General features: G+C 36.1%; 1 protein-coding gene across 1 annotated transcript in view; it reads left to right on the plus strand.

Annotated features, from left to right (window-relative positions):
* EYS (eyes shut homolog) overlaps window positions 1-25,241 on the plus strand; it is an 852,840-nt gene that overhangs the window by 718,433 nt on the left and 109,166 nt on the right. The window contains exon 40 of the mRNA XM_019287512.3: window positions 22,520-22,628. Within this exon, the coding sequence (XP_019143057.3) occupies window positions 22,520-22,628 (109 nt within the window). The remainder of the gene's footprint in view (window positions 1-22,519; window positions 22,629-25,241) is intronic.

A 25,241-nucleotide genomic window follows, 5' to 3' on the forward strand; every position in this document is an offset into this window, starting at 1 on the left:
TTATTTCACATACATGTTAGTACAAAGGGATTTCAGTACTGCTGAAGGGACACTAGGCATTATGCATGAAACAGTGCAGATATCAGTGACACGAAGGAAAAAAGGAGTCACTGGATTACAGAAGGAATAATAAAATAATAAAATTCAAGATAATCTGGTATAGTGTTCAATATTTTTATAATTTCAATATTTATTTATTTATTTATTTCTAATGTATATAAAATTCTCTAAAATTCATCATCTGTGTCTGGTCACCCAGCGATTTACACAGGGGACTTTTCAGACAACAGTTTCCTTTCTGTTAATTCGGCACAGCACATGGAGTATAGAGCCAAATATATTATGAAGGTGCCATGTTGCTTTCTTCCTGAGAAGTGAGTTGGTAGTTTACACTGTTGTATTTGAGAGTTCTGAAGAGCTAAACAACAAAATAAAACTGTGAAGAAGAAGCAGTTTTTTAATTCTCTTCCTCAAGCCTGTTGTTCTGTATGTGAAAGATCAATACAGAAACAAAATTGGTTCAGTGTGCTTGTAACAGTTGGCAATTCTCTATGGGTTTGCTTTAGCTGAGAGCAATAGGAAGTGTTATTTGCTCTGTAGGTATTGAAAATCAGTAGAAAATAAAAAGCAGTAGTCAGCCAGCCTTTGCATGAATGTCCAAAAAAGCAGTGGTAGAGGGAAGGGCAAGAAAATGTATGTGTCTCTCAACAGGCCAGTCTGGCTCTCTTTGATTACTCTCATGAGCAGCAATAACAGCAGAAGAGTCAGAAGGCAGGGCTCCACAAACAACAAAACAGGCAGAGAAGTCATGCAGTCCAGAGTGCTGTGGGGTTAAGATGAATTTTCTCCTGTGTGCTGAGAAGAGAGCAGTTCTTCTTGGTCTAGGTAACCAGCTCTGAGCTCATCAGCAAACTTTCACCATGGTTTCAAAAAGTTTGGTTAGTCTTAGCTTGTTACTTAGTTCACACAACTCTAAAGTGGGAGTAGCATTTACCTATCTCCAAAAAACATTCGAAAGACTGAATGTTCTGAGGCAAAAAGTCTTAAAAATGTGACATTGAGCTTCTGGTGCATGATCTGTATTTTGTGCTATACTCAATCCACCTCTGTGACCAAAAATTTTCACAGGACCTCAGGTATATTGGGGATATTTGTTTCATACAGTTCATTGGATAACCTTTTTCATGGGGGTTAAGGGAAAGAAGAAAGAGCAATGATTATTATTTAATTGTTATAACCTTATTTTTTTCTAAATTCTTGCTTTCTAAAGAAATTTCAGGCAAATGTTTAATATATGGTTTTCACATATGCAGAGAAGAAAGAACAAAACAGGACATCATGCAGCCAATTTTTTCCAGGCTAGCTGGTTCATACTAGCAGTAAGAAAATTTGGTGCTGCAAATTGAGTCACTTGATTAAAGAGAATATTGAGTAAAATTCACACATACAAGTATTAAATACTACTCCTTGATAGTCATGAGAGAGAGAGGAAAAAAAAGAAAGAGATGTCAACTTCATCTTTCTGAGAGAAAGAGAGAAATATCCACTGCATCTTTCTGAGAGTCTGCAAGAAACTTATTTGTGGAACACATCATAGGAAGGAAGGTATTTCTCTTCCTTTAACTGTAGTACATCGATTCTGTGAGGAATTTTTATTTTGGTATAATTAATTCAGGTGGGAGAAGTTACTCCACCTCTTAGATTGTCACTGTCATTAAATTATTCTTTGAAGCACGCATTAACCTGGCTTTTTCTTAGACCATGAAGTGCCTGTGAAACTTTCTTCTCTGCTTGCTCACCATCGTGTACCACTTGCCATCTATCCCATGCTCCTTAGCTTTGTTGATCTATTTTCTATGGAATTAGCGATGCTGCTGTTATATCTGTGATCCCCTTCATCCAAAGATGCTTTGTCATTTTGTGACCATTACTTGATCTTGTCCTTTCCTTGGCTGGAAATATACAGAATTTATTCAAAATTCACTTCACTGGAGGCTGATTGCAGACAGTAATTTAAGCTGTGGGTAAATATAACAGAAAGTAGAGAGAAGAGACCTTCACCAGAAACAGGCAGATTTGTACTAGTATGACATCATGCAGTTAAAAAAAAATAGATATTTTAAAATATCTAGGACAAGTTTTCAAAGGCATTATTATCAAACTGGCACTGACCAAGCTGTGCAATAGAACAGTTTTTTCAGCTCATAGATTTGTGTCCACATGTTAATAACTTAATATTTTATCAAAGTGCCTGCAAAGGTTATAGAAGGAAGATGTAGAGTGCAGGTGCCCAGGCACTGGCAGTGGGGGCTGCAGCAGATGGGAATTTCATGAAAGAACTGTGACTCATGGAGACCCCACACTGGACAAGGAGGAAAGTGTGAGAGACAAGGAGCAGCAGAGAGAGGTTCTTAAGTACTGACCCATATTCTCCATCCTCCTTCTGCACTGTTTGCTTTGGGGAGATACAGAAGTTGCGAACGGAGAAAAGTTGAGCCTGAAATAAAGGGGGTTAGGGAGAAGAGGTTTAACTTTTCTCTTTGTTTCTTTGCCATCCAAATCTATTTAATTGCCAATAAATTAAATAAATTTTCCCCATGTCAGTCTTGCGATGATAATTGGTAACTGATCCCCCTGCTTTATCTTGGCCCAGGAGTTTTGTCATCATGTTTCCCCACCCTCACTGTCATGTTGAGAAGGAGGGGCAAGAGAGCAGCTGGGTGAGCAGCTGGCAGCTGACTGAGGTCAACCCACCTCAGAAGGAACAGGGAAGTGATACTGAACATGATTTTCCTGCATTCGTTCCAAGTGTAGTTGTGCAGTCAAAATTTTGTAACAGATACGTGACCTCTTCAGTTTATTTAAATTATAAGTAGTGCTGTCTTGTGCTGGATAAGACTGTATTCTGTTGTTCAACAGAATGTAAATATGAGTATATTGTAGAATTCTTGTAGTCACATGGTAAGTGTTAGCATATAGTAACATAGAAAAGCAATTATTGTCTCACACTGCTGGTGCTATGGTCTTTCCAGAGGTGTGAAAAATATTGCTGCATTAGAGAGTACTTCCAGATAAAGTAACTGTTTTAACAGTTTGCAGACAGATTCTCTGGATCTGTGGAAACCCTATGCTTTGCTATAAAATAGCAAAACTTTATATAATGCCAAATCTGCATTTGAGCTCACACTTCAAGTGAACTGTATTAAATATACATGTAACTGTTAGATGTTTGGAGTACATTAAAATAAAATTATTCTTCAGGTTGTTGACTGCCTTTTCTGGAGGCTTTGCTCAAGTGCAGTATCACATGTTTGCTGTACATTTCCCTGTTTGGGGTAATGGCGTTCATATGGCACCAATTCACATCTGTGCCTTGGGATACATGTCCCTGTGGTTTTTCTTCTGCAGCTTATATGTGATTTGCAGTAGTGCTCTGCTGCTTGCAGTGACGGTGGATGTGACTTCCTGCTGCACTGAAGGGTTTTAGTGAGAACACCAGGACTAGGGATCTATACATTGTCACAGAAATTGTTTTATCCCTGCTACGGTTCACATTGTCTTGTCAGAGCTGCCAGCACCTAGCAGACCAGTAGTAATGAAAGATGTGAATGTGAGAGCTACAGTGTAGCATGCTGTGCCGCTACTAAATTACTCAGCAGCCATTCAAAACACCTTCAGAAAATACATTTTCTCTTGATTTGAATACATTTTATGTAAATCTGACATGTGGTTTGGCCCCTGGGTTTTGTTCCCAACACTGTCAGAAACAATCTTCTGCAACCTCTTTTGTTCATCCATCTGGAAAATAACAGGATTATGCTTGCCTGCCTTCTGGGGCAGGTATAAGTTTTGTTCAACAGCAAATGTTGTGAAAAATACAAAACTAAACACCAGCCTGTGCCTGACATAAGCCAAGGCATGTTCTGACCATTTCTTTCCTTGGCCGAAGAGCATTCTTTCCCAACCAGCCAAAGAGGAAGACACTGATTATTATTAAGACTGTGAGTTTTTCCTTCACTTTTAATGAAAGAGAAGAACACATCACTTTGTTTTAATGGATTTTTTTCAACAAAATACTTAACCCTGTAATCTTTCGAGATTTCTGAATGTATTTCATGGAAGTAGTGAATGTGGAACTTTTATCTTACCACTTTGTAAATGGCATTTCTTCAATTCCCATGGAGAGAAGCAGGCACACAAGCAGTTTTACTGAAAATTTAAGGTGGGGATATGTAAGAAAAAAAAGACTCAAGGTGACACATAAGTGGAGTTTCTGTTTGCTTGATGCAGACAATAATCTCAGCAGCAGCCTATGCCAGATGTATATCCATGTTTTTCAATTTTAGAACTCAGTTTGGTGAAGCACTGAGGTTAATGCTGTATTGTTGGTCTTGCTAAGTACTCAGTCTCCACTCTAAGGGCTATGAATGCTTTCTAAAGTCCATATAAATTCATCATGTTTCCTTTGAAACTTCAAATTTGAGCCAGAAAGTTTTTGGGTTTATTTTGTGGGGTTTTGTTTCTTTCTTTCTTTTCTGTTTTTCCAGAACCCCATCTTTAATCATTGTGAAATTCTCTATTTAATAATAGACAAATTCAGTCAGCATGACCATTTGCTTTGTCTCTAATAAAAATTGCAAAAAGTCTCAGAATCTAAAAAGTAATCATATGGTATTTAGGTATTCACACTTTCCAGTACAAGAATATTCATTCATATTGAATGGCAAATGGCTGTCTAATATTGCATATGTTACATTTCAGCATAATGTATTTTCAGACAATATAATATCTGTGATATTTTATTTTCTTGTGCATTTTACACTAGTCAGCATCTTACAGCTTTTGGAATTAATATCTGTTATTAAAGCCCTTTTTGTTCAGAAAGATAATGTCAGTCTTACTAAGCAAGCAATTGAACAGAAGAGTGATTAATTTGGTTTTATTAGTTGCAAACTGCTGTAGAAATTCTGCTGATCTGACTGAAAAATTATCTTTTGGGGGATTTGGGAATTTTGTTTTTAGTCAGGTCAGATCACTAGTCACACTCCCTGGACAGTTTCATCAATTGGGCACCATTATTTTTGGTAGCAGCACACTTTTGTATTGAATAAAACTGTCCCTTATTAACAATAGATGCTACAAAATATGAAATATTTTACGACTCAAGCAAATATGGCAGTTGGATCCAAAAAGAGGCCTAGGTCTTGGAAAGTCCTTTAATTCTTATTCTGAAGAGTTAATGTGTAGAAGACAAACATTATGCAATGTATCCAAAAATGTCAGAATTAGTTCACTTCATATCATTGCTTTGTGATTTAAAGTAATTAAGTAATTTTCCATAAAAATTTTATTATAGCTGATCATGTTTTCTGACAAGTTGGCAGCAAGATTGTGGGATTTTTTTGGTAGCTTTTATCTCCTTTGTCATGTAGTATTATAGTAGTGATTAAATTCTGAGCATGTATTTTTGCTTTCACTTAGAATTCTTGCTATGATATTTTGTGTTTTTTCCTTTCGTACTTTTTATTTTTAAACTATTCAAAATCTGTTGCCATTTTTCTCAGTTATGAGCAGGAAGACAGTTAAGTACACCAAAGGTTGAGTACTGAATACAGAAAACCAAATGGCCAAAAACATTTACAGCTGCATTAAGTAGGAAATGAAGCAGCACAGAATTGTTCTGTTTAAATTCAAGATGAGCTTCAAGAAGCTAGTGTATTTCATCTCACCTTACACAAGTTCTTGAACTAAACATGAACTAACATTTTGTGACCTGCAACTTTCATGGCATAGTACTGCTGCATCTTCAGTGGATGAAATAAATTAAATTGCCTAGTAACTGGGAAAACTTCATGTACATATTCTGTACTTTTAAAATCTCATTGCATACCTTTAAACAAAAAGTAGACAAAAATTCACATATTTTATTCTTCCAAACTGCATATTCAATTGTTTGAAATATTTTACATGTCCGTAGCTGAGAGTATCCCTGCTCATTTTAATCCCATATAGCTGAGGATGGTTTTCTATGAGCTACAAAGAGCATCTCCTATAAAAAATACTGTGCCTTAAATCATTATCATGGATAGTAGATTCCAAAATGTTCAGTTGAACAAAAATGAGAATTAAAGACTTTGCTTAATAAGCTTTTTGCTCTTTCCTTTGCAGTTTTCCCTCTAGAAATAATCATACTCTCTTTTTATGTCAGTGTAGAGTTTGTATCTGATTCAAACCAAATAAGGTCTGTTTCTTCCCTTCCTACCCAAACTGTAAGCAGTGAAAATAGTGGACAAACACAGAACTTCCTTTGCTCCCTCAACCTTTCCTGAATAAAAAAGGATGACAAAAGGAAGGCAGGGTAAATTAAAACATAAGTAGTCATGAAGTAGATTTCTCGTAACTGATTCCCCACGCAATTTATTCTGTTTATTTAATTATGTGCAGCACATATTATAGTTGAATCATCAGCAGGTGTCCTGCCTTTCATATGTCAGGCACAGGTGTATGGGTTTTTTTTCCTTCCTGACCAAATAGTAGCCTATATTGGTTGGGTTTTTTTTTTGTTTGCTTGCTTGTTTGTTTTGTTGGTTTGGGGGTGGGGGGGGGGGGGGGGGAGGAAGATGGTTTTGGTTTTTTTGTTTTAATTTGAAAAAACAGTGCAATAGCTGCTCACCCTATCTTCCTGCCAACTCTCTTCCTCTGGCACACAAATGAGAGGCAGATGGACAGCAAGCAAAGTTTTCCAGGTTCATCATTAACCAAAGCACTTAATATTGACTGAAAACAGGCAAGTATTTGACTGCTGCAATTTAGTAAGTGCAATGGGTATGTCCTTTAAAAGCAAGTTTTGTTTAGATTAATTCTTTCTAATTTCTACTAACTTCATGTACAATCAATAAAAGCATGACAATCACAGAACTTGCACTCATTGCCTGACATATTTGGCATTCTTCAGACAACATCTTGGACAAGTCTGTTCCATCTGCTTCAGCTTTTTCCCTGTGATACAAGACTTACAGAGACCTTTTTATGTAAAATTCATTATTAGTCACAAAGTTCTGAGGTGCATAGATGAAGACTAAAGTAATTTCTAAAGATAACTTATATTGGATAGGTAAAGCTGTTTCCTAAAATACAGTGCCATTCAGATAGAACATTCCTTTCAAGGCTTTCCTAATACCCTTATATCCAGACCAGCTAAGTGGGTAGAAAATTTGTTGGTCAGCATTGCATTGTCTATCTGGCAGTCAGTACTCATGGCTTTCATTAGCTCTCAGTGTGACCCAGGGAAATAAGTATTTCATTGGGCCCTTCAGAGGAAAAGAATCTTCCAGCACAACCTCCTAGGGTTTGCCTTAGAGGCATGTCTGAAGTATACTCTCATGGATGCTCTTCTGACCACATTAGAAGTATTTTTGCTATACAAAATTATTTGAAATTATTCCATTTTTCTTTTTCTATTTAAATTTGAAGGACAACTTTCTTTTCCAAACCTTGCAAGTATCTGATATATAGGCTGGGATATGTTGATATATTTAGTTTGATCAGTTTTTAATAAGCTTGGTTTGTTCTTGGTATTTTTGGTGTTTGAAGATTTAAAGAGTGACTTGAAATGAAAGACAACTCTTTTGATTTTATTTCATTCTAAAGCAAGACTTCTTGTTTTACAGACTATTTGATGAAACCTAATTACTGATCAGTACTGAATCCTCTGAGCCAAATGATATCCACTATGAGATCACACTACCATCCATTTTTCTAGAGTGCAGTATTCTTTTATCTATTGCAGTAAAAAACAGACAAACAAACAAACAAACCACAAAAAATAACCTTTGGCAAGGCAATGCTGTAAAGGGATCAGCTATAATCATGAATACAAACATACAGAAGACACCCAAGAGACAACAGCCGGAACCTGGAACACAGGAAGTTCCACCTGACATGGGAAAGAGCTTCTTTACTGTGAGGATGGCTGAGCACTGGAACAGGGTGCCCAGAGAGACTGTGGGCATTGTCTCCTTCTATGGAGATACTCAAAAGCTATCCAGATGCAAACACAAAAAATATGCTCTAGGGCACCCTGCTTCAGCAGGGATGTTGGAACAGATGACCTCCAGTGGCCCCTTCCAACCTGGCCCGTTCAGTGATTCTGTGTCAAATGTAAAAATCAGTGTATGCTTTGGCTTTATAGTGGGCCATAATAGAAGATTGTCTGTTCTTAACACTCTGTTAGAACACTTGGGTGTTAGAGTGCCTAAAAATTGTCTGTCCTTCAGGGTCATTCCGGCCACTTCAGCAATTTGTTTATTTTTACTGTTGACTGCAGAGGCTGCCAGACACGCTCAGGTGGTGAGTTGCAACATTTAGAATAAGCTGGTAGGGAGCAGGACAGAGTATGAGACAGGCCTGGATCCCACACTTTAGAGTTCCCTACATTTCAGGATAATGAACACTAACTCTCCCAGTTTGCAGAGATTTCCACTCTGCAAATTCTGATTTAAAATGTTTTTCATTAGGGCTAACACTATAAAGAAGAGAATATAACTGGTAATTGGTAAACCTAATTTGTTGCTAATTAGAGACAACTTAATCTGAAGTTAATTTTTGTCAGTTAGAAATATTAATTCTGATAAATTGATACATTTTTCAGTGCTTGAATCTTGATCTAAATTATCTACATGGTTAGTAACACTAAGCATGTCTCTGAAATGAAATAGTTAATCACAGGGTGGTTTTGTAGTGAAATGATTTCTAATATTTCCAAATTCAGTATGTGTGTAGTTGCATTTATAATATATAAGTGGAAAATTGGACATCAAAATCAGGAAATAAAGAACCTCATCTGTGAGCAAAACCAGATTTTACATGCACAGTAACAGGCATTGTGGTGCTTGTTTACACTTCCACAGTTTCCTTAATGACTTGCATTCACAAAATTTAATCTTGTTAAAGGGCCTATGTATGATTTTGACTATCCATGAAGAAATGTGGCACATTTCACATCATACAAGATTGGCTTTTTCCATGAACACCTCATATTTTTTGTTTCTACAGTCTGATGAATGTAATCTATCTTGTTTAAAAAAAACCAAAAAATTCCTGAAAGGTGGCCTGTGAACACGCATTTACACATACAAGCTAAATGTCTTATATTTACCTTGCTTTTCTTTTTTGCAGTTAATATTCTTGAATCTTGTGCAGTATTTATTTTCCAAATAATACATTTCAGCTCAAAAATATCACTGAACAAAGTGACTGAAAAAAACAGGAGACACATTTGTAATGCACTAGGAGACATACATCTGGCTATTTAGGTAGTTTCTCTTGAAGCACATACAACTGACATTATAATCTATATTTTACCTTTTGATATTCAAATAAGTAATAGGCATCATAATCCTGTACTTTCATGTATATTCAAGATTGCAGCTAAAATGTGTATAAACATACCACCATAAAGCAGTTTCTTTTTTCTTTAAAAATAGATGGTTATAGCTTGATAAAATGTTCTTAGCTGTTCATGTTGGATGCTTTGATTTAGAGAGGTTCAAGTACAAAATTCATATGAAATTATTGTGAGAATCTTAATTTCTTTGACAGAGCAGTTCTAAAGCTCATACTTTCATTCTGATGGGGAAAACCACAGCATATGTGTTATCAAAAGCAGACTGCAACAAAACATTTAATGAGTCTTGTCCAGATAAAGATGAGTAGAGAACTTTAATCAGTTTAGATAACAACAGTAAGCTTCAAGTTCTGTTCAATTCTGTATTTATGCATGTATTCTGAAATCAGAGATCTGCCCTGTTCTGTTCCTTTGTGTGTTCAAAGTAATAAGTATCTATAAAGAAACAATTTTTTTTAAAAGTACAATGAATTGGTTACATTGTGTGGCCATTAGACTTCACAAATCAACAAATCTTAAATCTGGTAAGTGGGAGTAATTTCTGCCTTGTATTATTGACTTCAGGTGAGTTGCTCATGCTTTGTGAAAGTAGATTTGTAACATGCCCAGCACTTTTAGCAATGATGCCTCACATTTCTCCAAAAATCAGTTATTCTTACCCGTACTGAAGAGGGCCTGAAGGGATTATGATGACAAGGCCTTGCCTTCTTTCTTACTGATGCCATCAAAAGGAGAGACACAATGTTGGTGAGGGTTGGAGGCACAGAGATAACTCTCTTGACTGGTGTTACAGCTTACTAAGTATGCCGGTTTGGACAAATTTGGAGGAGAATATCCTCTGATAGAAGGCAGGTTACAACCACCCCTCCCCCACCAGCTTTGGGAAAAAAAATTTTTCTCAGAGGAAAGTAAAAGAGATAAAAAAACTATTTACTTAACAAACACACAGAAAAAGGATAATAATGCTAAATAATAAAACCTCTCACTGTGGAGAGAAACCTGGGAAGATTTCAGAGTCCTTCTCTAGATGTGGTCTCTCTCCTCCTCCTCAGAGCTGGGTCTATGTGGGCCAACCTCCACAGCCTTGGTGGAAAATTCTCCCGATGTGTTCTGATGTTGAAACAGTCCAGAAGAGAAGTGAAAAACCAAAGTCCCAGGAAAAACAAAGTTCAACTTTCCGTCTCCCTCCAGAGAAAAGGAGGCAAAAGCAGGATGACGAGCAAGCAGGGTGCTTCCTCCGCTCTTGCTGCTGCAGCAGGAGAACGCAGAGGAGAGTGTGTCTGTGTCCTTGAGAAAATGTTTTCAAAAGTTCACTCCGTTTTTCTTCTCTTCCCCCTCTCAGGCTCAGTTTAAAGGCACAGAAAGGCACAAAATTAATTTCTGGGCATAGAGCAGCGATAGGGAATACACATCATAAAGTCACCCCAAGACACTAAGATCAATTATTCATTCCCAGTTTTAGCTGGGTTTCAAATAGTGCATAACCCTTCCCTGCAGTTGTCCCTGGCCCTTTCTTTATGACAGCATAAGTAATGCTTAATACAAATAATATGTTACTGATAATTCTTGTCATAAATAGAGAACATTTCTTTGGCAATAACAAATGTTTGCACCTTCAATAAGACAAGATAATAATTTTCTGAATTAAGCAATACAGTGGGGATCTAAATATCCTGTTTTAGGAGGCTGCCTTTAGCTCTGTATGCCCTTACATTATGTCTTACATTCTTTTGCCATATTTTCAGTTGATCTTAATGTAATTCAACTGAATTAGATGTTCATAGACAATTATTGAAGAGTCAAGTGGAGGATATAGTTGTTTCAGCAGTAGTTGCTGAATTATAAGAGAGATTAAGTGTCTGCCTATATTGGTTTTCCTACTGGGATGCTTCTGGGAATGTCACCAGAAGAGACCAAGAACAGGCTGTTTGACTATCACTATGAGAAGCTGGCACATAAAGCTTGCCTAAGTCGTAAGTAGAGAAATGTGAGAGTAGCTCCAAAGTCCAAAGACTTAAGGTTACAGAGGATTAGAGGACATGAACCTTAAAGAGTCTGAAAGCAAAACACTTTTTTTTTATTGATACTTATATGTGTAAAACTGAAATACAGCAGAATTTCTCTTGGTCCTGAGTATTAGCAAATATGCCAGCCTCAACCTCAGGGTTTGCACTAGTTGGCAATAGAAGGACTTTATTCTCTAGTCCACCCAGGATTTTCTGTACTAGTATATAAATTGTTCCTTTTCTTGGCATTCAAATTGAAGAGTCACTTTCTCATTAACCACATTGTTTAACCTATTTTCCTCTTAGTTTTCCCATGTGGAGGGGAGGTAACAGTTCATTTTAGACCATCAGAGTATGCAAAAGAAAATTAATTAGTGCTGTCTGGTAGAAGTAATATATGTTACTGATCATTGTATTTCTTCTGTCTGTAATTGGTAAGAAAAGATCCTCAACTGGAGATCATTGTAGTATTGCAATTATCTGTACAGCACTGCATTGATACAGCTTTATTCACATGTCAAGTGGCTTCCTAATTTTCATTCATAGGATCAGACTTATGTAAGACAATAAATGGAAGATTTTATCTGAAGGTGGTTAAACATGATAATTCATTCCTATGCTCCAGTGCAATACCAAGCTGTTGCTGGCTCCAGAAGAGTCCTTCTGCTGCTGGGAGTGATAGCCCTCCTCAGGGAAAGGGAGACATAATTTGAAGACATTGCCTACTATGTCTCTCTTCAAGCACATTTCCAATGGCTTTTTGTGGCATTTTCTTGGTGAGGTGTTAGGATAATTGAACCCTCAGCATTTTTTTTATTTTACCTTTTTTTTTAATTATCTTCAGGGAAATTTACCCCCCTCAAAATATGGTGGTTTGGATATGTTATTATTTTCCTTTATTCTTTTACTTGTTCTGGTTTAACCATTCTATAAAGCACCATTTATGCATACATAAGTTGTGTATGCATAAGAAAAATTTTTGAACATTGGTTGTTGTCAGAAATAAGTGTATATGTATATTTTCTTCAAACTTCGTATCTCATAGCCACTTCACACGAGACTATTGCTTCTATATGTACATAAACTGTTCTCTTGTTTCTCTTTATTTTCACCAATCTATTCATATGCATGAGATTCAGTTACCTGGTAGGTAGATAAGTGACATAAAAATAGTTTTAAGATGTGATACCTGAGCAACAATGTAGACAGGTTTTGAAGTTTGAAGTTTTACCAAGTGCTTTTTTCATATTTTGCCAGGCTTACAACAGTGTTAATTTGCTCACCAGGAGGTAATACTGAATATTTCTTGTATGGAGTTATACTCTGCTTCTACTGATATTAAATTTTTCTTAAAGAGAAACACGATACAAGACTCCTTTCCATTGTGTTCAAAATCACTCTACCTACAAGTGATCTTGTACTTGCAGAGGAGGAAATGCTTGATAGTCGTTAGAGAGTCACGTTTCTCTTGAGAGTAAAACATCTCTGAGTTAATATTTTTTGGGTACTCTTTTAAAGTTTGTGTTCATATGTTCCATGAAATCAAATTTTATTTCTTATTTAACAGAAATCTTCCAACTTCTTCCAGTCTTCATCAGCATAATATTGCATCATTGCATTTGATGACTATTTTGGCTTTTTCTAAATTAATACCCTAGTATCACGTATTATCCCTAGACAATTTTTTCCCATTTCTCAGACAGGAACGCATATGACTTTTAAGGTAATAGGTGAGCACTGCCATTTTGTTCACTGAAATTATTTCATCTCCATTTAAGGGAAGAACTGGTCAGAACTTATTATCTAAAGGCTCTTCATAAAAAGGGTTTTACTCTTTTCACACCAGAATATTCTTTCAGTGAAGATCATAGTTGAATTTTCATGTCTTACATATTTTGTATTAGTTGTTGCATAAGCTTTAGCTGGAGGCTTTTTACTGAAAGAGGAAGGCCAACTTTCTTTTCTGACATTATATAATTTTTAATAAAATTGCTAGAATGCAATTACATCTGTATTAAAAATCAGTGAATTAGAGAAGCCAGATTAGAGGGCAAGAATGAGCAGTGCAAAAGACTACTAGCACCTTCCCTAAGGAGTGTTCATCTCTGGAGCGCCAAAGAATAGAAGAGTAGAAGTTTTTCTCTTTGTTATATTGTAGGCTCAAAGAGAAGTTAAAGGTAGCCATAATGAAAATTAAAACAGCCTTGTTCAGGTGCAGCAGATACCCAGTTGGTACCTGAACCTGAGACAGTGCAATCAGAAACAGGAGAAAGCAACTGTATTCAGTCTTGAAGGTGGATTACTGGGTTTAGAAACACAGGGTTTTTATCAGCAGTGAAATCTCAATTAATTCATCTAACAGACAAAAAAACCCACAAAATATACTATGAAGCGTGCTATGATCCAAGAGAATAGTCAGGACATAAAAGCAAGCACACTATATATTCTGTGTTCTTCTATGTACAAAGTGGGTGTCCTGAAAATCAGATTAGGACATAAGGTTTTTGTGGGACTTGGCGTTTACTGCCAGGATCAATTTTGTAACAATATATTCTTCCAATACTGTCATGATCATGAACAAAAACAATAATGACTATGGTAATGATTATGATAAAAATTCAATTTTGTTGCAACTTCAAAACCCTGCATAAGTGTTAGTACTAATTATTCCAGTATTTTTGTGTTATTCCCATTCTTGCATGTGTGAAATGGAAGTGTCACAGTCTATCAGTTGGTTGTCACAGCACAGTGATGTATTGTTCACACCCATGAAGTCCCTGTGAAGTCAATGGAATTGCAGAGATATGATTAAAAGCAGAATTCACACTTTTCTTTAAAGATCCAGCCTGGGAATACATATCTTTAAAGTCATGATTCATAAAGTATATATGTTGAAGAAAAGCATTCCATTGAAATAAATGATCCTTGGGTGTATGCTGCCTGTAGTATTCTTGGCAATATATGCACTAGAGAGTCCCATTAGCCAGTCTACTAAAGGATCATAAACTTGACTGTTGGACTAGCAGAACTGGAGTAAATGAAGCACAAACCAAGCTAAGTAGAACATAACATAAACAGTATCTGTTTCACCTAATGTTGATATTACCATTTTCAGCTACTAATATGCTTCTACAAAAACATTGATTTGGGGTTTTTTTTAGATTCTGTATAATGTATGAAAAAACTGTATACCAACACTAAGTAAAGAAACTACATTTTCTGTGCAAAGTAGATAGTATTTGGCAAGGTAAACCAAGCCAATCAATTAATCTATGATTCTATGATAAAAAGATATTGTTTGACTTTCTCAAATTGGAAGGGCCCCCTAAGGATTATTGATTCCAGCTCCCTGCTCCTTGCAAAACTACTTAAATTAAACCACATACTTAAGAGCATCATCTAGATGCTCCTTGAACTCTGACACTTTGGTGCTATGACCACTTTCCTGGGGAAGTTGTTCCAGTGACTGACCACCCTCTCAGTAAAGTACTTTCTCCTAATGTTCAATCTGAACTTCCCTTGGTGCAGCTCAGCTCATTCTATTTCCTTGTGTCCTATCACTGGTCACCAGAGAGAGATCAGGATCTCCCCTTACACTGCTCCCCTTGAGAATGAGGTCACTCCTCAGCTTTCTTTTCTCCAAGATGAACAAGCCAAGTGACCTTAGACACTCCTTTTAAGTCATGCTGTTGAGGCCTTTCACCATCTTGGTCAGTCTCCTTCAGGCACACTGTAAGAGGTTGATATCCTTTTACTGAGATCTCCAAAACTGCATGCAGTACTTGAGATGGGTCTGCTCCACTACAGAGTAGAGTGGGACAATTACCTCCCTCAACTGGCTCATGATGATGTGCCTGATGCAACCCAAGTTGTCCCCTTTGGCTGCCAAGGTACACTGGTGGCTCATACTCGCCATGAACTCAAACCCTCAGATTTCTCTCGTACAGAGCGGTTCTCCAGCCTCTCATCCCCCAGTCCGTATGTATAACCACAATTACCCATTCCAGGTGCAGACTCTGGCACTCACTAAATTTCATATGGTAGGTAGTTGCCCAACTCTCTAGTCTATCCGGATCTCTCTGTAAGGCCTCTCTGCCCCTGAAGGAGTCCACAGCTCCTCCTAGTTTAGTGTCATCAGCAAATTTACTTTAATGTACATTTAATTTCTGTGTCCAGATCTTTTATAAAAACATTGAAGAGCACTGGCCCTAAAACTGAGCTGTGAGGAACCCACTAGCCACTGGTTGCCAACCTGATGCAACCCAATTTACTACATCTCTGAGCCAACTGCTCAGCCAATGTATTATGGACTTCTCTGTGTGCTGGACATTTTATCCAGGGGGATACTGTGAGAAATAGTACAGAAAACTTTGCTAAAATATAAATGCACCACATCTACTCTCTTTTTATGGTCAACTGATCTAGTCCTAAAAGGAGATTAAGTTGGTTAAGCAAGAATTTCCCCTCATTAACCCATGCTATCTGCAGCCAATAATGGTGCTGTCTTTCAGATGTTTTACAATAATTCCCAGAATAAACTCCTCCATAATTTTACCAGGCACTGAAGCGGGACTGGCAGGCCTATAATTAATGGGGTCTTCCTTCTTTCCCTTCTTGAAAACTGGAACAATATTTGCCAGCTTCCAGTCAACTGGGACTTCTCCAGACTCCCAAGACCACTGACAAATAATGAGATCCTGTGATGACCCTGGCCGCATCTTTCAGTACTCTGGGATAAGTCCCATCAGGGCCCAGAGATTTATGTACATACAGCTGGAGCAGCAAGTTTCAAACAAGTTCAGGGTCAGCTGGGAGTTTATCATCCCCTAATGCATTCCCAAAGTTCACATACCTCTTTTTGTGTGTGGTTTGGTTTTTTTTTCCTAAAGAAAGGGACATCAAGGGACTACTGCAAGACACTTTAGGAGTTTAGGAGTCAAAGTAATTTGGGATTTTTCATCTTCCTTGTTTTTATCTACTCCTCTCCTTGGTCTCCTTTTCTCTTTCTCACAACACTTTTACTGTTTGGCCAGTTTACAGCACCTAGAAAACCTGAGAATTGATGTAGAATTTCTGCAGGTTATGAAATATGTTTCATTGATTTCAAATAAAATGTCAGACATAAAATGCAGCATTCATTTTTATAATTGTCACTTCGGAGTGTTGCAGTAGAAGTTGGTAAGAAACACTAAAATTTGACCTTAATGAAATAGAAGAGGGTAAAGAGACATGCCAACATTTCCATGGAAGAAGTATGCTGAAAGGTAATTTTTGGGAAGTGAAGATACAGTTTTTATAACAATTAATTTTTTAAAAATATATTTTTAAGGGGAAAAAAGGTAGTAAGTGCAAGAATTTTGGAAAAGTACAAAGAGATTATTAAAACTGCAAGGAACAATACATATTTTCACACTTGTGAATTGAATATGCTCAGTCAAAAGTAAAATCACCATTCTTGAAAAAAATCCTCTAGTACTTGACAGTTGGTTAGATGTTTCCTTGACAACTTGTCTGGTTAATCAAGGGAGCAAATGAAGCCACAATTTCAGTGTTTTGCAGGACACTTTTCTTTTGTGTCTTTAATATCAATACTTTTTTAGCAAAGGGATTTTTGTGGGGATTTTTTCCTATGTTAATCTGGGCTAGCATTTTTCAGATTGTAGGGAGAAAAATAGCAAGTAGTTCTAAATGTAATCCTCCAATTGTGGAATTATAAAATTTATAAAATTATAAAATAATTTTTCAGAAGACCAGAAACTCTGGTCTGCTAGCAGTGTGAGGTCTTTATTCAGAAACAGTCTTACCATGATTATTTAGCTTGGATAAAAACAAAGGTTCTCTTTATAATGCCTGGGGATATTTATACCTGCTGATATGACATTTTAATTTTGCTATACCTCTCCTTAATCTGTTAGAAATACGGCTGCACCTTCAGCATTATATAAAAAATATAATTGCTAAAAACTAAATTTTCTTAAGTATGTTTACATAACCATGAATGCACCATTTTTACATGATTACATTAGGTAGTTATAATGCATGAAAGCAGTTAAAAGTCTCCCAGAAGTTCCAGTCTCTGGACCTGTTCTCATCCATATTGTCAAATATGTAATCAGTTTAAGATACTTTACTATGTTTCCCTTGATATAACGGGAAGCTGAAGCAATCATGCTATCAATTAGAGCTTAAGTCAGTCTTTCCAATTATTAGAAGAGACATTAGTAAGGACTTTGCATTCATGCTTTCTACTGTGCTCCTTTAGTGCCACCTGGTGACTAGCTTGAAAGGAAAAAAAAAAAAATGTATGATTTTATTTCCACCTGGAGAAGTAGTCTATGACAATTTAAGATAAAACATTTACTTGAGCAAGACCATACCAGGTAACACTTGATTTAGAGGTGCCCCAATCTTAGCTATTTTAAGAGGATTTCTCTGACTATCAATTCCAGACCTAAATTAATCCAATACCTAATATCCACAATTGTGTTATGAGTGTGTGAGGTACACATTGCACTTTGTTAGAAATCCAGTGTTCATACACATAATTAATCAAGATGCAACTAGTAATGACACTGTACATAACTTCTGTTTTGCATCTGTTGAGGTCCATGAGTCTTTTGTAAAAAAATAGTAAATCCTTTGTAATTCCAGTTCTTAACTTTATATAAAGTCCACAGCAGCTATGAAAAAAAATCATATTATTCTAAGCCAAGAGCAAATAAGAAGGCTCAACATCTTCTTGTTTCAAATTTGTGGAAATAAATATTTGTATGCATCAGGCCTGTATCTTAGCATCTCCAGTAACAGGTTGGGCTTCACATGGCTCCAGACCTCTTTAGATTACTGTGCATAGCATGCCCAAATGTCCTCCATGTATACACATTTCCCATAACTACTCACACACCCAATTCTTTAATCCCCTGTGAATCCTTTTTATATCATTATGAATGTCATGTGCATGAATCAGAATTCTGGTGCCTGACAAAATTATCCTGCAATAGGGATCGTATTGCATTCTCTTCTGTCACTGTCTCTGGAGGGAAAAATATGCTGGCTTTAAATGCAGCCGGAATATGCCACTGAGATGCGAGGCAGATGGACTGAAATGCCTTCAGCATCTAAACGAGTGAAAAAGCACCACTGAACTAAAAATACTTCAAAATTTAAAGATGTCAGTGATTAGCCACTTTCATCTCGGGTGTTCTTAATGTGAGGTCAGTATCTCATAATATGAGGTTAATTAGAAAAATAAAGAAAAAATGTCAAGGGAATAAATCATCAGTTTCATTTTCTCTTTTCCAATGTGGATAATGGATTTCAGTCTTCTATGAGGTGCGTGAAATAATACAACTGCATTTATTCAGTTGCAAGATTAAGACAGATTTAAACATAGATTATAATAAAACTATAACCAGGTTATAGAGCAACATGAATGGTATTTTAGTTCAGGTCATTTCTGTCACAGAATATTTCAAATGCCTTTTTTCCATCATTGTTTTAAAAAACTAATATGATTAAGTTTTTCATGTGTCCATATTGTAGCATTTTCTGGTTTAAATGCTATAATAAAGACAGAGACAGCATTTATGGTTTAATTGCCATTTTTTCATACATTTATAATTTTCTAAGAAAACTGTCTTTTGGACTGTAATTTTCTATGCTCTGTCTCTTTCTAAAAGCTATTCTAGGCATATTTAAGTAATCTAGCAAATTCAAACCATCCCAATTTTGTGGTAACATAAGCATGAAAAATATCCATTTTGTTCACATTTCAAATGACAGATTTTCCTTTCTATGACAAGACAGAGAGAAATTTCAAGTATTAGTTCCTTGGAAATCCTTACAGAGAAAGAAGCAAATGCTGACGAAAACAGTGGTAGCATTCCTAACATGCACTCCAGAATACAGGGAAGTAGGTTCCTGCGTGTAGCCTGTGGTTTTATTCTCACAACTTGGTCACTAATCTATTGGCTGACATCAAAAAAATCAGTTCTGTTCTTTGAGATTTCATTGCTGCATGTTAAAAAAAAGCAAACTCTATGTCCTTTGTGAAGTTAAGATCTAATGATCCAAATCACTGTATAATAGCTGTTGTTTATAGATACTGGGGGATTTTCTTTTTTCTTTTTTTCTCACATATTTCTTTAAAGGTAGAAGGGGTTACCAGATATGCCTGAGTAGGGATGACTGTGTTATTGTCAAAATGAATTTATGATACTTGGGCTTGTCAAAATAAAAATACCTAAGTGAAGACCATGTCAGTATTAAGCAGTCTTCAAGGCTTATTTTAGTTGCACCTGTATTTAATTTTCCACTTTTTTTCCTCTAGTAAAGGATCAAAACAATAGAAACTATGTGTGCAAAACAGTGAGAATGTGTGTACACCAGGCATTTGCAACGAAAGTTTATAATGCTGAATGGATGGCTAATTACTTGAAGATGGTCAAACTGACACAGACCTCACTGGTATTTTATTTTTCATTAGATTATATTCTTCTTTATTAATTTTGCCAATTCACTTAAACTTTTGTTCTTTGTGGGCTGGACCATTGTAATATGTGATATAAGGAGTTATTTAGAAAAAGAAACAGAAGCAGACTTCAGAAATCTTCCTGAAAAGCAGGGACAAGGCAGGGGTCGAGTGTAGGCTTTGCCATGCGTGTGTTAGGTCTCTACTACAGTATCCACTCAGAGTAGAAAGCATCAAGGAAAGGCTATGGGTTTGTTTTCCCCAAGAGAGAATCTTAAATGAGCTTATTTTCTTTTATTTGAGAAAGTTGCCTTTATACACTCTGATTCACCTAGATAATTCCCAGCAGCTGAAATATGAGTAGGAATAAAAAATCAAATTCAAAGAATATTTTACATTTCAAGAATTGGTTGGAAGACGCAGTAGTGGAAGTATTTTTTCCAAAATTTTCCTTATTCCAAATACCTAAAAAGGAGACAGACTATCTGTCAATATACCCATTGTTCATTACAGAAAAACTTCAGTTTACTGAATTCATAATTTATAATGAAATTGTACAAATCAGATGATCTTCAAAACCACAGGCATTGCTTCTGGCTTCCTATATTCAAAATCAAAACATTATGCTAACTTTAGAGTTTTCAAGAAGGAATGCAGTTGAAAATACCTCAATAGTATGACTTTTTTTGACCTAAAATTAGAAATAAAAATGAACATTTTTCAAACTCATTTGAATAGTCTAGGAGTCTAGATCACATTTCAGAAGGTGGTAATAGAAAATGCCATTCAAATATCTCAGATTTTTAAAGAAAGATTCAAAAATAATAAAAGTGTTTTATACTTACAAAGTAGAAATAATTTAGCACATTTCAACCTCATGCAGCAGAGTACATTGAAAAGTCAATGAATTGCTATTGATTGATTTAGCTGTGAACCAGCAGTGATATAACCATTGGAAAGGTGGGATTTATTAATATGTGTGCATCAGCTGCTGATGTGGATGTACTGGCTATGAGACAAGTTAGTAAATGCATTGGTTTTGCGCTGGTCTCTTAGAAATCACTGCACTGCAGTGAATTTATAAATATTCATTAGGGGCTAAAACTATATCTATTTATGTCAATACCATGTTCCCAGCAACTTCAGAGGTGAAAACTGAGACTCTATATTTCATAATGAATCTACAGACAGGAGGATGAAATAGTAAGACTTTAGACACAAGAGCAGAAACACAAAGCTCAAGGCATAACCTGGAATAAATCATGCCATGGCAGCTGCACACAACCAACCAGGTGGTGATATATAAAAAGGTACCATTTGAGACTATGGTACGTCTTGATGTGTTTTCTCCAGGAATAAATTTGTCCTTGTCAATGTTGAAATAATTTCTATGATTAGCAGTGTATGCTTCTAGTGTACAGATCATAATGGGCTTTAAAATATTTTAACTCTTTCATATGTCTATAGCCTAACATAAAAATTCATCTATCCCAACACAAAACAATTCATGAGATTCCTGTCATTGTCCTTTGTCATTTATTCAGCTAAAAGAAATGGAAAATTTGGCAGCCCATATAAATATATAAATTTTTTTCAGAATCTTTTTTAACGTTTGTTGTGTAACATTTGTGAAATATTCCATAAAAATGTAACATTATTGTTGTTAGAAGCCATCCTCCGGAAACCTGATTATGGTGATTTGGCTGAGCAGAGCTTCCTGTGCAGAGTACATGTAGTCAGTAAACCTTAACATGCTTCCCAAAAAGGGAGCCATCACATTCTCTTTTAAAGCACATGAAAATGGAATTGGAAAGAAGTTCTACAGAAATAGAAGAGGTCAGTTTTAAATAATCTGTGAACTACTATTGTCCTAATCTGCATTCGCTACGATAACGTTTATGTAAATTTTCTCTCTAATTATAAAACCACTGTTTTTGAAAATCATCAGGTTTTGGATTGGATTTTTATTGCTGATAATATTAATAGCATTTTATCAAATCTCATAACAGAAAGAAACTGAAGAATTCTCAGTGCTTTATTGAACTTCCCCTAGTATTTACTTCACAAATTCCCTTAACCTTACATTCTTCTTTATCTCTGAGGCTCAATACCAGAGTTTGCACTAACACATTTTCCAAGTAGTGATAACTGCATCGCAGTGTACTTTTTCTGCTCAGAGGTATGCAGCCTTTCATTTCTTATTCCATTTCTGCTCCCCTTGTAGGTCAGGAAAAGGAAATTCCGACCTAGGCTGTTCAGCATCATTCAATATTCATGTCACAAGTCCAACAATCCTCTGCACTAGGGAGACTGTATGTTAACCACAGTTAGCACTTAAAATTTATCAATACCCACTTATGTATTTAAAGATTGCTTTCTTCTTTTCTCTGTATGTATTTCAAACACTAGTCAAGAATAGCAAGAAAGCAAATAGAGGAGGGACATTAGCAGAAGAAACTTACATCTTTTGTCTCCTGGGTAGTTCAAGTAGGCATGAAACTGAAATTAGTAGCGTCCAAAGATTTTCATCCTTTATGGAGGCATGAATATCTCTTTCACCCTATCTTTGCCACGTGAGGTTTGAATACTCTGTGATCAACAGTATAAACAGCAATGGGATATTCTGTTTCCTTACAGCTATGTGTTGCCTGTGGGCAGTCCTGAAGGTTACTGCATGATTGAAATGGCTGCAGATGGAAACCCTCCTGTACAGCACAGACTTTCTTTCTCACATCGAGCATCTCAGGTGAGTCTGCAAAACATAGATATTTTCTTTGAAAATTTCATCAGCATATGCACTAGAGTTATTTTTGAAGGAGAATATTTGTACTCTAGCTTCTTCTAAAGGATGAAATGTAATTCCTCTTCAGATATCATTATATGTACCTAGTTTCTTTTTAGTAGGTCTTTTCACATCCAGCATCCATTCTATATTCATTAATTTCTTAGTTTGACTCTGAAACTTCTATTCCAGCTGCACAAAGTCCATGAAAAGGACACAGATGCTCTGAGAGTTAAAAAAATATATATTAGCACTGTCATTTACCTAAGGCCATGGGGTTATTAGAAAGAACTGAGATATTGTTAAGCAGTAATTCTGGTTACTTTTTAGTTGCATGCCACACTGTCTAGTGGAGGACAGTTATGAATCATCAGTGATTTAATCTGGTGTCAGTATTGTTGCTAGGACTTGGCTTCTGAATAGTACTGTAAAAATGTCTGTCTCCATTTTGAAACTGGTATCAGAAGACTCATTCTGAATGGACGAAAGACCAGCTTTCCCAAATCTTGAATTTTTCAGTTATTCTTTGTCTCCATTTTATTGCCTCTCTTTGTTATGTGTTCTCTCATCACAGGATTATTTCTGCATGAAACATTTAAAGTGTTATTAGATGAGAATTTGAACTGTGATTGACAGCTTGCTTTAAAAGTTTGTTCACTAGAAGACAGGCCAGTTATCTTTAGAGATGCTAATCTTGATGTGCATCTCACAGTACGCAGTGCTGGTTTGTAACAGAATTTCTTCCCTTGCGTGGTATGTAATATGAATGTCAAATCCTCATGATTAACTATTACATTTTACAGATCTGCTCCTAATCTGCCAGAACCTCTATTTACAAAGTACACAATCAAAGAAAGAAAATAAAACATTTCTTTTCTCTAAGAGGACTAATGAATATCTTCCCATTATTTCCCAAGATAGTCCTTTTTACCACTCAGGCTCAAAACGAAGAAGGATATTTTCAAATTAGTATTTGAAAAGTTAAACATGAGTGTTAGATAAGTTATTGATATAATGCTATATTAGGCCTTTTATGTTATTAATAAGACTTACAGGAATTCTTTCTTTGTGCCTCCTTAAAATACATTCTGGTTAAGTCAGTTAAATTCAGAACAGGAGCTTTATAGAAAGAATGTGTGTTACGGTGTACTACCATGAGCTTGAACATTTAATACCTTATGATAAAATCCAGTGATGCTACAAACTGAGCAAAGCCTACTGAAGTTGTTCTGTGATACACTGGATATGCCCCCAAGGTTAGTGCTTTTGTAAAATAAGCCAAATAATAAAAGAGACTGTGTTGCAAGAGCAGTGTTTAAAACACTGTTCTTAATGACAGATACTTTATTATGCAGTCCAATGCTTTGCTTAATTCTTGAAAGAGATTCACAAGCAGAGAGAAAATGTCTGAGAACACTACTTACAAATCTTTTCTATCATTGCAGTGCTTCATGGCTTTGTTTGAAAGGGGATAAAGTCAAGTGATCTGAAATGAATTCAACAAGTGCAGAGCCAATGTCTTTGAATTACTTTGATATGAAAAATCTGATTTAATTTTATCCATGCTCTAAAATAAGTAGGTGTTTTTCTTTTTCCCTTCAAAACAAAAGACACTAACTAGAGGATAATCTGGCAGTATTCACATTCATTGTATTGCCAAATTTCACTTGAAATTGTCAGCAGCATATCTCCAGGACTGACAAAAGCAATACAGGAAACAGCAAAGCAAATATCGTATGGATGTGTGAATTCCAGATAAATCAATGGAATGTTTTCCTCCTGTTTCTACTTCTTTACAGTTGTTTGAATATGGTAGTAAAGGGCCTCTTCACTAAAAATAACCCCCTCACATGTTTTATGCATGCTGTGATATATTTCTGATTCCATTGGTTTATTCCTGCTTGACTTGAATGGGCTAGGCGTCACCCTCTTCCTGGACTAATGGTATTGTACAAATAAAAGCATCACTGCACATAGCACAACTATGAATTTTTTTTTTTTTTTCAGTTCCTAAGAATTGGCAGGCATGTAGCAAATGAGCTGAGGAACGATGAAGCCCCATGTCAGAATTCCAGAAAGTCAGGCCTCAGCTTGAGGAGTGGAATTCAGAGTGCTAAATGAGTCACAGATCCTTTATATGTGATGATTAAGGGCTTGAATCCTAGGTCAGGCAACAGAGGAATTACCATAGTGAGCACTGATATGATTTGGTCAGTCCAACTGCGAAAAAGTTGTGGTTGTTTCTTTGCACCTTTATTAGGATGTTCTAGGTTTTTGAAAATTTGAAAAGTTCCCTTTTTTCTTCCTTGGGCTTCAGTACAGCAGACTGTTTTCTGCCATTCATAAAAAAAAACTAAAATCTTTTTTCTGTATTCCCCTTATCTTGGGGTCCCGTAGGTCGTAGGTCCCAGGTTCTAAAGGAAATATCTTCAAGTCTACAGCTTCTCCTGTGTTCCTACACCAAACCTCTATCATACAACTTATCAAATAGAATGAGGGCATCTCTGTAAAAAACTTACCATGTTCACTGTGGCTAAGGCTGGAAATTCCAATTTGTGTTTCATGGGATGTATGTTG

The sequence above is a fragment of the Corvus cornix genome, chromosome 3 (genome assembly GCF_000738735.6).
Source record: "Corvus cornix cornix isolate S_Up_H32 chromosome 3, ASM73873v5, whole genome shotgun sequence".
Classification (NCBI taxonomy): Eukaryota; Metazoa; Chordata; class Aves; order Passeriformes; family Corvidae; genus Corvus; species Corvus cornix.